Below are 15,497 nucleotides of genomic sequence, written 5' to 3' on the forward strand. Positions count from 1 at the left end.
GGCAGGGAGAACCTCAGGGATCCTACACAAAGAGTAACCCATTCTTATTCAAGAGCTAGTTTTCAGTTGCAAACCTTTCTAGGCCCGAACTCAGGTAGGATTTACATTCTTCCCACTGGAAAGAGAGAGAAAGACAGATAAAAGTCTAACCAGACTGTCCGCTTCTCATCTGTTAGTGTTTGTGAACAGGCAGCGTAGGCTAGCGTTTTTGTCTGCAAATACAGTCAACGTAAAAAGTAAAGCGTGGCAGCTGAGAGCTCTAACTTCAGAGTTATACAAACCCGGCTCTAAATCCTACCTCTGCCACCCTTGAGTCGGTCTAACTTTTTTCTTTTTTTAGGTATTTATTTTGGCTGCGCTGGTCCTCACTGCTGTGAGCGGGCTTTCTCGAGCTGCGGTGAGAAGGGGCTCCCCTCCGGAGACGCGGAGTGTGGGCTTCTCTTTGCAGGGGCTTCTCCTTTCATGGAGCCCCAGGGTAGTGGGCTTCGTCGTGGCTCACAGGCTTGGTTAGTCGCTCCTCAGAATGTAGGGTCTTCCCAGATCAGCGATCAAGCCGCATGTCCTCTGTTTTGACAGGCAGAGTCTTAACCACTGGGCCATCAGGGAAGTCCCTTGAGTTACTTTAACGCTTCACAGGCCACCGTTCGCCCATCCGAATGTACTTATACGATCTCCTGGAGTTGCTGCGAGGGTTAGCAGGCAATGGTGTATGTGGAACACAGTCCCTGGCAGATAGTACATGCTCAGTTACAGGCAAACAGGTCCATTTTATTTATTTATTTTATATTAGTGTTCATGCTTCTCTCTTTTCCAAAATGAAAATAACTGTATTTTAAAATTACACTTATAATGTATTTCTTACCTAAAATGCAGAAAGCTTAGAAAGCATAAAGCAGATAGTTAAAAATCTCCTACAGCTAACTGCTTTGCTCATCTGTGGTAAAAACCACAAATGAGTCCATTTTAATATGATCCTTTTTGCTCTTCCTAACACACATTCTGTCCCCCATCAGGCTGTTATACTCTTCTCCTATATATGGCCCATATTCATTATTATTAGAAAAAAAAAATAGTGTGGAAAAGGTGGGAGTGTACATTGAATTCAAAGCGGCTATCATCTTAAACGCTGGGCTGGAAGAAGCACAAGCTGGAATCAAGATTTCCAGGAGAAATATCAATAACCTCAGATATGCAGATGACACCACGCTTATGGCAGAAAGTGAAGAGGAACTCAAAAGCCTCTTGATGAAGGTGAAAGTGGAGAGTGAAAAAGTTGGCTTAAAGCTCAACATTCAGAAAACAAAGATCATGGCATCTGGTCCCATCACTTCATGGGAAATAGATGGGGAAACAGTGGAAACAGTGTCAGACTTTATTTTGAGGGGCTCCAAAGTCACTTCAGGTGGTTACTGCAGCCATGAAATTAAAAGACGCTTACTCCTTGGAAGGAAAGTTATGACCAACCTAGATAGCATATTCAAAAGCAGAGACATTTCTTTGCCAACAAAGGTCCATCTAGTCACGGCTATGGTTTTTCCAGTGGTCATGTATGGATGTGAGAGTTGGACTGTGAAGAAGGCTGAGCGCCAAAGAATTGATGCTTTTGAACTGTGGTGTTAGAGAAGACTCTTGAGAGTCCCTTGGACTACAAGGAGATCCAACCAGTCCATTTTGAAGGAGATAAGCCCTGGGATTTCTTTGGAAGGACCGATGCTAAAGCTGAAACTCCAGTACTTTGGCCACCTCATGCGAAGAGTTGTCTCATTGGAAAAGACTCTGATGCTGGGAGGGATTGGGGGCAGGAGGAGAAGAGGATGACAGAGGATGAGACGGCTGGATGGCATCACTGACTCGATGGACGTGAGTCTGAGTGAACTCCGGGAGTTGGTGATGGACAGGGAGGCCTGGCGTGCTGCGATTCATGGGGTCGCAAAGAGTCAGACACGACTGAGCAACTGAACTGAACTGACTGATCATCTTAAAATTTCTGGCTTTCTGAGACTTCCCTGGAAGTTAAGCCTCCCCAGTAGTTAAGTCTGCATGCTTGCAATGCAGGGGGCCTGGGGTCCCGGTCCTGGTCAGGGAACCACATTCCACTAAGAGTTTGCATGCCTGCAACTAAAAATAGTCTTCATGCCACAATGAAGAGCAAAGATCCTGCCTCTGCAACTAAGGCCTGGGGCAGCCAAATAAATTAATAATTCTTAATTCTAGCTTTCTGTCACTTAAGCATGACAACAGGACTTCCTATTCACATAGCTTGGACCACCACCCTGAAGCTACTGCAGTGCAGGACAAGAAAGCTTCGTAGCAAAAGAAAACCATGGCTCAAAGAGAAACCATGGCCTTGAGAGCAGAGATAAGGGATCAGACCGAGAAGGCAGACCCAAGCTGATGAAAGAGAGCCCCAAGGGAGTTAGTTAGCCAAAGGATGGTGCAGATTGAGGGGGCTTCCCAGGGGGCTCAGCGGTAAAGAATCCGCCTGCCAAGTAGGAGACTCGGGTTCAGTCGCTGGGTGGGGAGAATCGTGGAGCAGAACATGGCAAGCTGCTGCACTATTCTTACTTGGAACATTCCGTGGACAGAGAAGCCTGAGGGGCTGCGTCTGTGGGGCTGCCCAGTTGAGCACACACTGTGAGTCTTAAAGACAGACTTCCTTCACACCCCTCACTGGATCTGGGCTGACCCCGTAAGGACCCATGAACTAACCAGCTCACTTTCCTGCCCCCTGATCAATCAGCTCTAACTTTTCACAGGACTAACCCAGCCTGCAAATGCTAAGAAGAAGCCACACTTGTCGCCACTCCTGTGGTCCTGCTAACACTGATCAGGTAGCTCTGGTCTCTAGACTCCTGAAGGTTTTCTTTATGAAACCGCCTATGAAAACTGCACACCACAAAGCACCTTATAGCCCATTTCGTGCAAATGCATCCTTCCCTTTCCTTCCTGTGACTCGCTCACACCAGAGCTTTATCACTGCGTCTGCACTGGACCTGTGGAGTGTGCATCACTGTATCGCAGAAGCATAGTCCCCAGGGAACAGGAACTCAGAACCCCAGCCACAGCATCGGGGACACCCGACACTCCCTCCAACTGTGTCTAAAAACACGGCATAGCCTGATTCAATGACCCCGGAGAAGGGGAAAGCAGCTGCATCTCATCATACCAAGATTTATTGTTTCTCTGGATGACATAAAAGTCACAAGCTGGGCTGCATTTTTCCCATTTAAATGAGTTGTTATTATTGCTTAAGCTCTATTGTTAAGAGCCATAGAAAATTTAACAGACTCTGATCATATACATGGGCTTCCCTCGTGGCTCAGCTGGTAAAGAATCCGGCTGCAATGCGGGAGATCTGGGTTCATGCCCTGGGTTGGGAAGATCCCCTGGAGAAGGGACAGGCTACCCACTCCAGTATTCTGGCCTGTAGAATTCCATGGACTGTGTAGTCCATGGGTTCACAAAGAGTCAGACACGACTGAGCGACTTTCACGACCATAGGTCATATACATAGCTTTCAAACTACCCTTTCCTACCTCACACCCTTTAATCAGACATTGTAATGATAAACATCTCTGGGCATGAACCCCATGCCATAAAATAATTCTGAAGTAACTAAACAGATGAATATCAAGAACTATCACCATGCTACCTCCCGAGGATCCAAGTGAGCTGTGGATCTCAGAGATGTAGATTAAGACAATCACATGGGGCAACGTGCGTGTCACATTAAACAGAAATTGCAGGGAATTCCCTGGTGGTCCAGCGGCTAAGACTGTGCTCCCATTGCAGGGGACCCAGGCTCCATCCCTGGTCAGGGAGCTAGATCCCACTTGCCTCAACTAAGATTTTACATTCTTCTAGCTAAATATTCTGCATGCTGCAACTAAAGATCCCACATGCTATAACTAAAAAAAAATCCCGAATGCCACAACTAAAAAAGATCCCGCGGGCCACAGTGAAGATCAAAGGTGCTAAGTGCTGTGGCTAAGATCCGGTGCAGCCAAATAAATTCATGTTTAAGAAAAGAAACTGCATCTATAATCCACATCATACGGTCTCTGAGAGCTACCCTGACTGTGGCCACAGAGCTTTGATTTTTCTATTGTTGCCTTTTTACTTAAGTTTCATTTCCCAGCTGGCGGCAAGCAAACCAATTTTGGTGAGGAAGAAAGTTGCGTGATCCACGGTGTGTTTTCACAGAACGTTTTCTTCTTGAGCCAAGGAGGGTAACACACGTCTCACGTGCTTCCTCTAGAGAAAAGGGTGTGACCTGGGTGTTCACTAGTGTCTCTGCAGGTCCCTGTGAGACAGGTCGGAGTAGGGATGAGGGAGATGGAGACAGAGAAGGAGGAGGGCTTGGTGACCTTTAATGACTCCCACAAGAACACCACTGAGTTGGCCACTTGGCTTCTGCATTCATACCCAACAACACTCCCACTGTGAATTCCTCGATTAGGCTGTGGCTGGGCGACTAATAGAGGTGGCCGAGGCACTGCAAGGCAACACGGAAGAGACGAGATGATGTGACTTCCCGAGGTTGCCATTTCCCAGCTGAGGGAAAAACATAGCAAAATCACTCGCCTTGAGGTAGGCAACCCAGGAAACAGAATTTCCCCGGAACCAACTGCTAAGATGCGGCGGGAGCGTCATAAGAGGATCGACGTTTCCCTTGGAGACTGAGTCGCTTAACGCTGGCGGATGTGAACTTCCGAAACTGGAAGACTGCAGATTTTTCAGAAATGGCATAAATATGCAGAATATTCTTCTTGAAAGCAAACTTTTAATGAAGTCAAGAAAAGTGGTAGCTTTTCACTATTAGGAAAAAGGGAATTGGGGCTTGCAAAATAGAAGAAGGTCAGGTGGCTCCAAGGACATGAAGCATGTTTACTTGGTGAGATGTTGAGATTCGAATTGTTTTCAAGGTAGAGAGGGTGCTGATACCCCAGCTCCCCGGAGGCGACAGCCTTGGAAAAACTGCTCTCCAAGACAGCAGTTCCTGATTCCAAATATGCACTCTGGCCAGCTTTGCTTCTTGGCTGGGAATGGCATTTGGAAAGCTTTGAGTAAGGTGTTTTAACAGCTAGCTAATCTGTACTCTGGTGTGCTACTGAATATGAACAACGTTCCTAAAATTTGGAGGGATTCAATCAAGAGTAGGCACTTTTCAATCCAGGAAAAGAGACAGTTGTGACGGGGGCCCCTCTGAGATTCCACTCCATGCAGGGCCTGGGGCAGCACGCTCGGGGGGAAGCTGGGCTGGAAGGGAGCCTGAGTTTGCCGGCTCTGCGGTGTCCGATAAGCTTCTTTCCAAAGGGTGGTCCCCAAAGGGAGTGATTTCTAAGAAAACTCATGATCCTTTTCACCTTGTAAAAACACACAAAATTCCATTTCTTTTTTTTTTTTTTGATTGAAGTATAGTTGATTTACAATGTTGTGTTAGTTTCAGGTATATAGCAAAGTGATTCAGCTATGCATATATGTATATATATGTTCTTTTTCAGACTATTTTCCCTTATAGATTATACAAAATACTTAGTTCCCAGTGCTATCCAGTAGCTCCTTGTTGGTTATCTAATTTATATATAGTAATGTGTATTTCTTTGAGTCCCTTTTTTGGGGGAGGGGACAAGAATACTGGAGTGGGTTGCCATTCCCTTCTCCAGGAGATCTTTTCCCAGCCCAGCGATTGAACCCAGGTCTCCCACATTGTAGGCAGACGCTTTACCATCTGAGCCACCAGGGAAACAGGGAAGTAGGTGCAGATGGTAAAGCATTGGCCTACAATGCAGGAGACCCAGGTTCGATCCCTAGGTTGGGAAGATCTCCTGGAGAAGGAAATGGCAGCCCACTCCAGTACTCTTGCCTGGAAAATCCCATGGACGGAGGAGCCTGGTAGGCTACAGTCCATGGGGTCACAAAGAGTCGGACACGACTGAGTGACCTCACTTTCACTTTCACTTTCAATGTGTGTTAATCCCAAACTCTGAATTTACCCCTCCCCTCAATTGTATTTCTTTATCCACTACCCACCCCCACCCATCCTGTGCTGTGTCTCAATGCAATGTGCATAATCTTACAGTTTCAAAGCATCCTCACTCCGAACAAAGACAGCATCCTTAGAGACCCACAGGACTCATGATTTTCAGGAGGAGTTTGTGTTTGAGGTAATGCTACTGAGAACTCATTTCTGCACCTTGCGTTGGAACACTATGTGGTTGATGGAGGTTCTTGGTGAAGGTACCTCTGAAAAATGTAGTCTACTTATCAAAATCACTTATCAAAAGGGAATTGGGGCTTGCAAAATAGAAGAAGGTCAGGTGGCTCCAAGGACATGAAGCACGTTTCCTTGGTGAGATGTTGAGATTCGAATTATCTTATCCCATCACTCTGACACACTCTCGTGTAAGTTACTCCCAGTCAAGCCTTCCACTCACCGTGTGCCGGCTTCTGCCCTCACCATCACACACCCACGTTCTACTCTCACTTGCTTTGCAAAAGATGTTTTTTCTCTGCAGGGTTTTCTGAGAAGGGCTAATCGACACTGGGAAGAAGTATAGTTGCGGTAGTTAATAGCATCAGTCTTTGGATTAAGACAAATCTTGGTTTGAGACATGGATCTACCAGTAGTCAGATCTTGACCAAGTTACTTAATCTTTCTGTGTCTCGGTCCCCTCCTCTATAAAATCAGGATAATCATATTTATTTCACATGGATATGATGAGTTTTAGAAGCAATAAAATGAACATAAATATTCATGAAAAGGAAGAAAAAATTAGCAAAGCAGAGCTCCATTATTCTGCTCAGATTTCTATAATGCTGAAACCTTGCAAGTTGCCTGGACTCCCAACCCACCCCACTCCACCCCACCCCAAAGCCAAATATCCAGATGATGGTTTCAAAGTGAGGGTTATAGTTTATTTTCTTTCTGTAAAGATTTTTTTTAATATAAATACCTATATTTATGACTGCATACAGAGATAAACTTACCTATGGTTATAAGCAGGTGTGTGATATAATACCTTGATTTTTTTTAACATATGCCTTAGTTTAAATCGCTGTGTAAAAAAAAAAAAAAAAAAATCCCTAGAGGATAAATGGCATTTTGCACTTATTCCAAAGTGCTAGGAAGAGGGCTTTGAACCACAGAGTCAGTGGCAAGATGACCCACTCTCAGTCAAGTCCCTAAAAGGGATCTGACTTGTGTGAGGAAGCAGCGTGTGCCTGAAGCTGGTAAGACAGGGTAGCGACTGGCAACTCAGGTTCCTCAACGGCTTCTAGTTTGCAAAACAGACATACTGTCTTGCCTGCCCCTTAGAAGAGCCCTGCTTATGAGGTAGTTCTGAGTAACTGTCGCCAAGTCGTGTCCAACTCTTCGAGACCCCATGGACTGTAGCACGCCAGGCTTCCCTGTCCCTCACCATCTCCCAGAGTTTGCCTGAGTTCATGCCCAACTGTCACCATATTGTAAATCAGCTCTAGTGGTGCAGCCTGAGAACTGACTCTAATTCACATCCTGTGACCCTCACATGTATTTCTCATGAGTTTGGTACTATTATCGAGTAACCTGCCCAAGGTCAAAGCAGCTAGGAAGCGGTCAATCCCAAACGGCATACATGCTCCAGATGATCCACAAAGGTGTATCCAAAATGCGAGTGTAGGATGTGCTGCTGCCCCAGCAGGCCTCCTGGACGAGGTTTGCAGATATTCCATGTCCAGTGGGGCGGTTTTTCATATATCTCCCCCTGATTTTGTACCGCCTCACTTTTCTTTCTGCCGATTCCACAAGCTGCAACATGCTTCTTGTCTTAACTGTAAATGCCTTCAGGAGAGGATCTGTGTTAGAGTAACCATTTCCTCGATGTCATTATGATGATTACTTTTATGTGTCAACTGGACTGGCCACAGGGATTCAGATTAAAACTGGTTGCTGGGTGTGTCTGAGAGGCTGTTTCAGATGAGATTTGTGTTTGGATTTGGGGACTCAGTAAATCAGATTAGTCACCCGTCCCCCAGTAGGTGGATATCCTCCCACCTGTTGAGGACCCCAATAGAGCAAAAGAGGTGGAGGAAGGAGAAATGGAACCCCCATTCTTTTTTTTTTTTAAGAAAGAAAGATAAAAAGAGAAAAGAAAAAAAGTTCTGGTTTCCATTTTATTATTTATTTTTGGCCACACAGTGCAGCATGTGGGATCTTAGTTCCCTGACCAGGGATCAAACCCACGCCCCTGGCAGGGGAAGTGTGGCGTCTTAGTCATTGGACCGACAGGGAAGTCCTTGGACCCCTTATTTTGGCCTCACAGCTCAAGTTCGGCCATCTCATCATTTTATACCATTGGCTCCTCTAGTCCTCAGGTCGTTGAGTTAGGACTGAATTCCACTATCAGCTTTCCTGGGTCTCCAGCTCACAGAAGGCAGACTGAGGGACTTCTCAGCCTCCATAGCAGCATGAGTCAATTTTGCATAATAATTCTTTCACTAAATGTGCATATGTGTGTGTATATATATGTACATATATGCATATATCCGTATGATGGATACAAATATAAATACTGATCTTACTGGTTCTGCTTCTGGAGAACCCTAACACGGCCATGGAAATGGTACGTAGAGGAAGGAAAGAAAAAAAGAAAACCCAGGTCTCCCACATTGCAGGTGGATTATTTACCAGCTAAGCCACCAGGGAAGCCCAAGAATACTGGAGTGGGTAGCCTATCCCTTCTCCAAGGGGTCTTCCCAACCCAAGAATTGAACTGGGGCCTCCTACATTGCAGCTGGATTCTTTACTGGCTGGCTACCACGGAAGCTCCATATATGTGATGGATACAGATATAAATACAGATCTTATTGGTTCTGTATTAGGTTTCTAGAGAACCCTAGAAATGGTATATAAAGAAAGGAAAGAAAACAGAAATAGAGAAGAAAAACAGGAGCAAGAAGGAAGGGAGAACAGTTGACGCAGAAGCTTTTAATCTTGTCACAGTGGTTTCCTGAGCAGATTTGAAAACCATTCACTTATCACTCCAGTATCCGAAAGAAAGATTCTAGAATAAGATGCTGTCGTCAATTAAAATACTTCTACGTTCCAGATTAACCAAAGACTTTGAGGATGATTTCTCCATTGGTTATGGTAAGTAGTTAGTGTGGGGAATATTAGGATTCCTGAGAGCCAAAATTTTCTGTATTCATGATTCTGAACATTTATTCTTACCACAATAACATTATTCTCATCACTCCATGTTGTTGACATAAACAACAAGCACTAACAGCAATGAAATGAAAAGGGGGCTCTTCTCTTATTTTTCTGTGTGAATAAAAGGAGAATGCTGCCTGGGGAACTGTGCTCTTTAAAGGATCTTTTCCTAAGATTTGGAGACGGAAATGGCAACCCACTTCAGTATTCTTGCCTAGAGATTTCCATGGACAGAGGAGGCTGGCAGGCTGCAGTCCACGGGCTTGCAAAGAGTCGGACACGACTGAGCGACTACCTTATAAGACTTTCTGAGATTGGAAAAGCAAAAGGAGTGGGGATGGGGGTGTGAGGAATTAAAACCGGAATCAGAGAAAGAGCCACAGCAGGGCCACTGCACGAGGCAAGACTCTGGGAGGACCTAAAGTAAATAAACAAGGCAAAGACAAGACAATTTTCATGTTCTACTTGATAAAGGCTTTATTTGTTATAAAATAATAATTATGAAAATGTTGTTGTTCAGTCACTAAGGCAGGTCCTACTCTTTCGTGACCCCTGGACTGTGTGTAGCCCACCAGGCTCCTCTGTCCTTGGCGTTTCCCAGGCAAAAATACCGGAGCAGGTTGCCATTTCCTTCTCCAGGGAATCATCCCGAGTAGTCAATTAAATTTTCCTTGAAATGAAATGCAGCCTTTACACATGAGGCTAAAATATTATAAAGTCATTACCACGTTTATATTTTTTAACACTTTACTGAAGTACGATGTACATACATATAGAAAAATGTACATAAGCCTAGAGTCTGATGAACTTCCACACAAGCTGAATACATCTTTGCAACAAGTACCCAGATCAAAGAAACATAACATTCTCAGCACCTCAAAAGCCTCCCTCACGCTCCCTTTAGTTTTGCACACCTCGGTTCTTTATGTGAACAACACGGGAGTGTGTGTATCTTTTGTGCCTGGATCATTTGGCTCCACGTATTCGTGAGATTCGTGGATGTTGTTACATGTAGTGAGATCTTCCCCATTGCTACGTAGCAGTGTGTGGATTTAACAGTTTATCTTTTCTACTGTTAGCGGGTATTTGTGCCATTCTGCAGTTTGAGGCAATTACAAACAGTGCTATGAACATTCTAGGCTGTGTCTTCCAGTGGACACATAGAACAACAGATTGTTCTTAAGATGGAGATAGGTAGATGAATGACAGAGAGATACATATAGATCTCCATCTTAAAATAATAGCTAATGAAGATATCGGAGAAGGCAATGGCACCCCACTCCAGTACTCTTGCCTGGAAAATCCCATGGATGGAGGAGCCTGGTAGGCTGCAGTCCATGGGGTCGCTAAGAGTCGGACACGACTGAGTGACTTCACTTTCACTTTTCACTTTCATGCATCGTAGAAGGAAATGGCAACCCACTCTAGTGTTCTTGCCTGGAGAATCCCAGGGATGGGGGAGCCTGGGGGGCTGCCATCTCTGGGGTCGCACAGAGTCGGACACGACTGAAGTGGCTTAGCAGCAAAGATATAGGTATCAGTATTAGCAGATATAATCAAACAGCAAAATGGTTATTTGACACCCCACCAGCAGGGTTCCAACTGTCTCATAGCTTCACCATCACTTGATACTTTTCCTCTTTTCTAACCTAGCCATTTTGTGTATGCACAGCAGTTTCTTGCTGTGATTTTAATTTGCATTTCCCTGGTAATTAATGAAGCTGAATCCGCTTTTCGATACTCTGTTGTGAATTCTTTTCTCCTAAATGTGCATCTATTATTTCAGCCATGCTGGGTCTTCCCTGCTGTGCAGACTCTTTCTAGCTGCAGAGAGCAGGAACTCCTCTCTAGCCGTGGTGTGCGGGCTCCTCCTGGCGGCGGCTTCTCCGGCCGCGGAGCACTGGGCTCTAGGGTGCTCGGGCTCCGTAATTGCGGCTCCCAGGCTCTGGAGCACAGGCTCGATACGTGGGGCTCACTGGCTTAGTTGCTTTACGGCGAGCGGGATCTTCCCCGACCAGAGATCAAACCCATGTCTCCTGCACTAGCAGGCAGATTCCTCACCACGGAGCCACCAGGAAAAGCCCTTTGGTGAAGTTTTGGTTCCTGTCTTTGGCCATTTTCTGCTTTGCTCATCTGTCTTCTTTTACTGACTTGCAGAAGTTGTTTACATACTCCGGATGTCGGTGATTTCTCAGCTCTAAGTATTGTAAGTATCTTCTTCCATTTGAGAGTTCTTTTAATTCTCATAGTGACGTCTTTTATTTGCGTGTCCTACAGCGCATGCTTGCTCTTCACCGCGGCAAGTGTCACTTGCTACAGTACATGGAGAACTGAAGAGGTCCCCACAGCCGTCACCTGTGTTTCAGTGGCCACAGTGATAGAACCGACCTGCTTGAACGACTCCCGTCAGAAACCTGGGTCACCTTCTCCCTCACGATGGCGTACAGAATTGCAGGCACAGAGCCTGCCCAGAAAATAAAGAACCTCCCAGGCCAACAGCAAAACCCAAGCGACAGAAAAGACAAGGGTAGATCTCTTAATACATCCTTTAACTGTGCTGTTATTTCTTCCAGAGATGTACTTGAAAAAGAATCTGTGACGCCATGGATCAGGGAAACTATACCAGAGTGAAAGAATTTATTTTCCTGGGCATTACCCAGTCTCGAGAGCTCAGCTGGGTCTTGTTCGTCTTTTTGTTTCTGGTTTACATGACGACTCTTCTGGGAAACCTCCTCATCATGGTTACGGTGACCTGGGATTCGCGTCTCCACACCCCCATGTACTTCCTGCTCCGTAACCTGTCAGTTCTTGACATCTGCTTTTCCTCCATCACAGCTCCTAAGGTCCTGGCTGACCTGCTCTCAGAGAGGAAGACCATCTCCTTCAGTGGCTGTGTCTCTCAGATGTTCTTCTTTCACCTGCTCGGGGGAGCGGATGTGTTTTCCCTCTCGGTGATGGCCTTTGACCGCTACGTGGCCATCTCAAGACCCCTCCACTATCTGACGGTCATGAGTCGGGGGCGGTGCACTGCCCTCATCGTGGCCTCCTGGGCGGGGGGCTTCGTCCACTCCATCGTGCAGATCTCCCTGCTGCTCCCCCTCCCCTTCTGCGGACCCAACGTCCTGGACACTTTCTACTGCGACGTCCCCCAGGTCCTCACACTCGCCTGCACGGACACCTCCTCTCTGGAGCTCCTGATGATTTCCAACAATGGATTAGTCAGTTGGTTCATATTCTTCTTTCTCCTCGTCTCCTACACAGTCATTCTGACGATGCTGAGGTCCCACTCCGGGGAGGGCAGGAGGAAAGCCATCTCCACCTGCACCGCCCACATCACGGTGGTCACCCTGCACTTCGTGCCCTGCATCTACGTCTACGCCCGGCCCTTCACCGCCCTCCCCACCGATAAGGCCGTCTCTGTGACCTTCACTGTCATCTCCCCTCTGCTGAACCCCCTGATCTACACCCTGAGGAACCAGGAGATGAAGGCAGCCATGCAGAGACTGAAGAAACAGCTAGGGCATTCAGAAAGGGTTTAGCGTCTATGAGGACAAGATAATACCAGAATTCAAAGATAAATATTAGGGACTTCTCTGGCAGTCTTGTCATTCAATCCCTGGTCGGGGAGCTAAGATCCTGAAAGCTGCTTGATGTGACCAAATATATATACATACACAGGAGAGGGGTCCATTTGAGCCAGTCCTGAAAGTGGACTGTATTCCAGCCTTTAGTCCTACAGCCCCAACTAACTGCAAGGGAGTCGGGAATGTAATCCAGCTCTGCACCCAGAAAGAAGAGGTGAGATCATGAAAAACGGTGAGCGATAGAAATCTCTTTGGCATTTATGACTCATGGCTAAGAAATCACGATCGGATCAGAGTACAGGGACTAGAACATTGTGTTAAGGAGTCTCTTTATACATAGAAATGTTTGCTGGAAGGAGTACTGCACACTTGGAACGCACAGAGAACCACACTGAAGTGAAAGAGACAAGAGATGAAGAAATCTAACTTTCCTGACCCAGGGATTGAAGCAGCGTCTCCTGCATTGGTCGGCAGATTCCCGACCAGCAGCGCCCCTGGGAATGCCTGTTGTAAGCCAACATTTATTAATACAGAGGCTCCTATAGAGATGAGCGTCGTCTTCTTACTGTCCTTTCCAGCGTTCTGTTCTATTTCCACCACTCAAATATGTTCTGAATTATTTTCCAATATTAGACATTCTTCCTCCAAGCATCAAAGTCCCAGTAAAGACGTAACTTGTCTTCAGTTGGATCCATCTGTAGAATAAACCCTCCTTTACTGCCTGGTTCCATCTTTACTCTGGTACCATTGTTCTCCAGCTCCTCTATACTTTTCACAAAGGTGTCTTTTTTTTCCCCCTACTTCTCTGTTGACTTTACCTTGAGCAAAACTGTTATGACTGGGCAAAACTTTAAATAATCAAAGATCTATACCATCAGAGTCTGTGTTCCCAAGTGTGCGTGCGTCGCTCAGCCCTGTCCAACTCTTTTCAACCCCATGGACTGCAGCCCCCCAGGCTCCTCTATCCATGGGGGTTCTCCAGGCAAGAATACTAGACTGAGTTGCCATGCCCTCCTCCAGGGGATCTTCCTAACCCAGGTATCGAACTGGGGTCGCCTGCATTGCAAGCAGATTCCTTACCAGCTGAGCTACCAGGGAAGCCTGTTCCCAAGTGTAGGACCCCACAAAAGACTGTAACCTACAAAAGCTGTTCACGAAGCTGACTTGGACCATTTGCAACATGCAAAACAACCTCATAAAACAGTGAGGAAAAGCAGCTGAATTCAGAAGACCGTTAAATTTACTTGTCTGTCACCATGACATCAAATACTTACTTGGATCAATATATATACATATTTTTTCTCCAAGTAGAGACATTTTCTTAAGGAACAATTAGATATTGAGCTGATTCTAGTTTATTCTACATACATTCCATATATCTGGCCCTATCATTTGTGATGTTTTTTCCTACCCCAGAAACATTGATTTTTTAAACTCCCATGATATTTTTCATAAGCAAATAAATGTATCTATATACACGGATGGGTTAATTCAGGGGTGATCCTGTCATTCTGGATGTCTTTGAAAAATTCAAAGAAGAGTCAGGTTGCTTCAGCTTAGTTTCCAAGATGCTAATGGGGTCAGCACCACAGAGACTATACTGAAGCAACCGTGAGATTCCGGCCACAAAACTCTACCCTGGACGGATCTGCAGAGTTCTGCTGTCGATACTGCTGCGTAACTTGTCTTTCGAGTCTGGAAGAGAGTGTTGTCCACATGGCTCTTACTCGATAACAGACTGTCAGCTCAGTACGATGTTAGTGAGCTATTGCTGTACAACCCATTACCCAAAACTTAGTGGCTTAAAACAGCACCCGTTTCTTTTTATTTATCTATTTATGGCTGTGCTGGGTCTTCGTTTCTGCACATGGGCTTTCTCTAGCTGCAGTGGGCGGCCTTCCCACCTTTGTGGCAGCTGCTCTTGTTGTGGGCTCACGGGCTTCAGCAGTGGCAGCAAGCAGGCACAGTCGCTGAGGCCTGAGGGCTCCAGAGTGTGGGTTCAGCAGCTGTGGCCCACAGGCTTACTTGCTCTGTGGCACATAGCATCTTCCCCGACCAGGGACAGAACCCGTGTCCCCTGCAATGGCAGGTATTCCCACCCCCTGTACCCAGGGAAGTCCCACACACATTTCTTAAGTCACAGTTTGTGTGAGTTGGGGATCCGGGCACAGCTTAGCTACATCTTCTGCATAGAACCTCTCACAAGGCCACAGTCAAGGCATGAGCTGAGAGCTGCAGTCTCATCCCAAGTTTCGACTAGGGAAGGGTCGGCTTCCAAGCTCACTCATATCGTGAGCCGTTGGCCTGGGGGCTGCAGTTCCTTCCTGGCTGTGGCTAGAGGTTATCCCCAGGTTCTAACCCTCCAGGGCCTCTCTCACAGGGCACCTTACTTCACCAGAGTGCACAAACAAGGAGGAAAAGTGGGGGTCAGCAAGACAGAAGTCACGGGCTCTTATAGCCTGATCTGGAAAGGGGCAGGCTATCATCTTTGTCAACGTCTCATCTTTAGAAGCAAGTTAATTAAGTCCAGTCCACACACAAGGCAAGGGGATGGCACAAGAGCATGAATATTAGAGCAGGAACTGACAAGCTCTCCAAATAAACTAGGAAAAAATGATTGCAAATGATGAAAGAAACCTAAAAGCAATTGATTCAGGAAGAGTTACAAAAGACCTCCCTGCCAAAAAAAAAAAAAGGGTAAAAGGAAGTATCAGAGGTAT

General features: G+C 46.1%; 1 protein-coding gene across 1 annotated transcript; it reads left to right on the forward strand.

The window, feature by feature from the left end:
• The first annotated feature begins 11,389 nt into the window (after window positions 1–11,389).
• LOC133227149 (olfactory receptor 4D9) lies at window positions 11,390–13,800 on the forward strand. The gene has a single exon (XM_061381612.1). It carries the CDS (start codon window positions 11,797–11,799, stop codon window positions 12,730–12,732), a length of 936 nt encoding a protein of 311 aa, XP_061237596.1. The 5' UTR covers window positions 11,390–11,796; the 3' UTR covers window positions 12,733–13,800.
• Window positions 13,801–15,497: the final 1,697 nt, after the last annotated feature.

The sequence above is a fragment of the Bos javanicus genome, chromosome 15 (genome assembly GCF_032452875.1).
Source record: "Bos javanicus breed banteng chromosome 15, ARS-OSU_banteng_1.0, whole genome shotgun sequence".
In the NCBI taxonomy this organism is placed as follows: domain Eukaryota; kingdom Metazoa; phylum Chordata; class Mammalia; order Artiodactyla; family Bovidae; genus Bos; species Bos javanicus.

Excerpts from the sequence above, each read along its gene's own strand:
- LOC133227149 (XM_061381612.1), top strand. The coding sequence starts at position 11,797 with ATGGATCAGGGAAACTATACCAGAGTGAAAGAATTTATTTTCCTGGGC.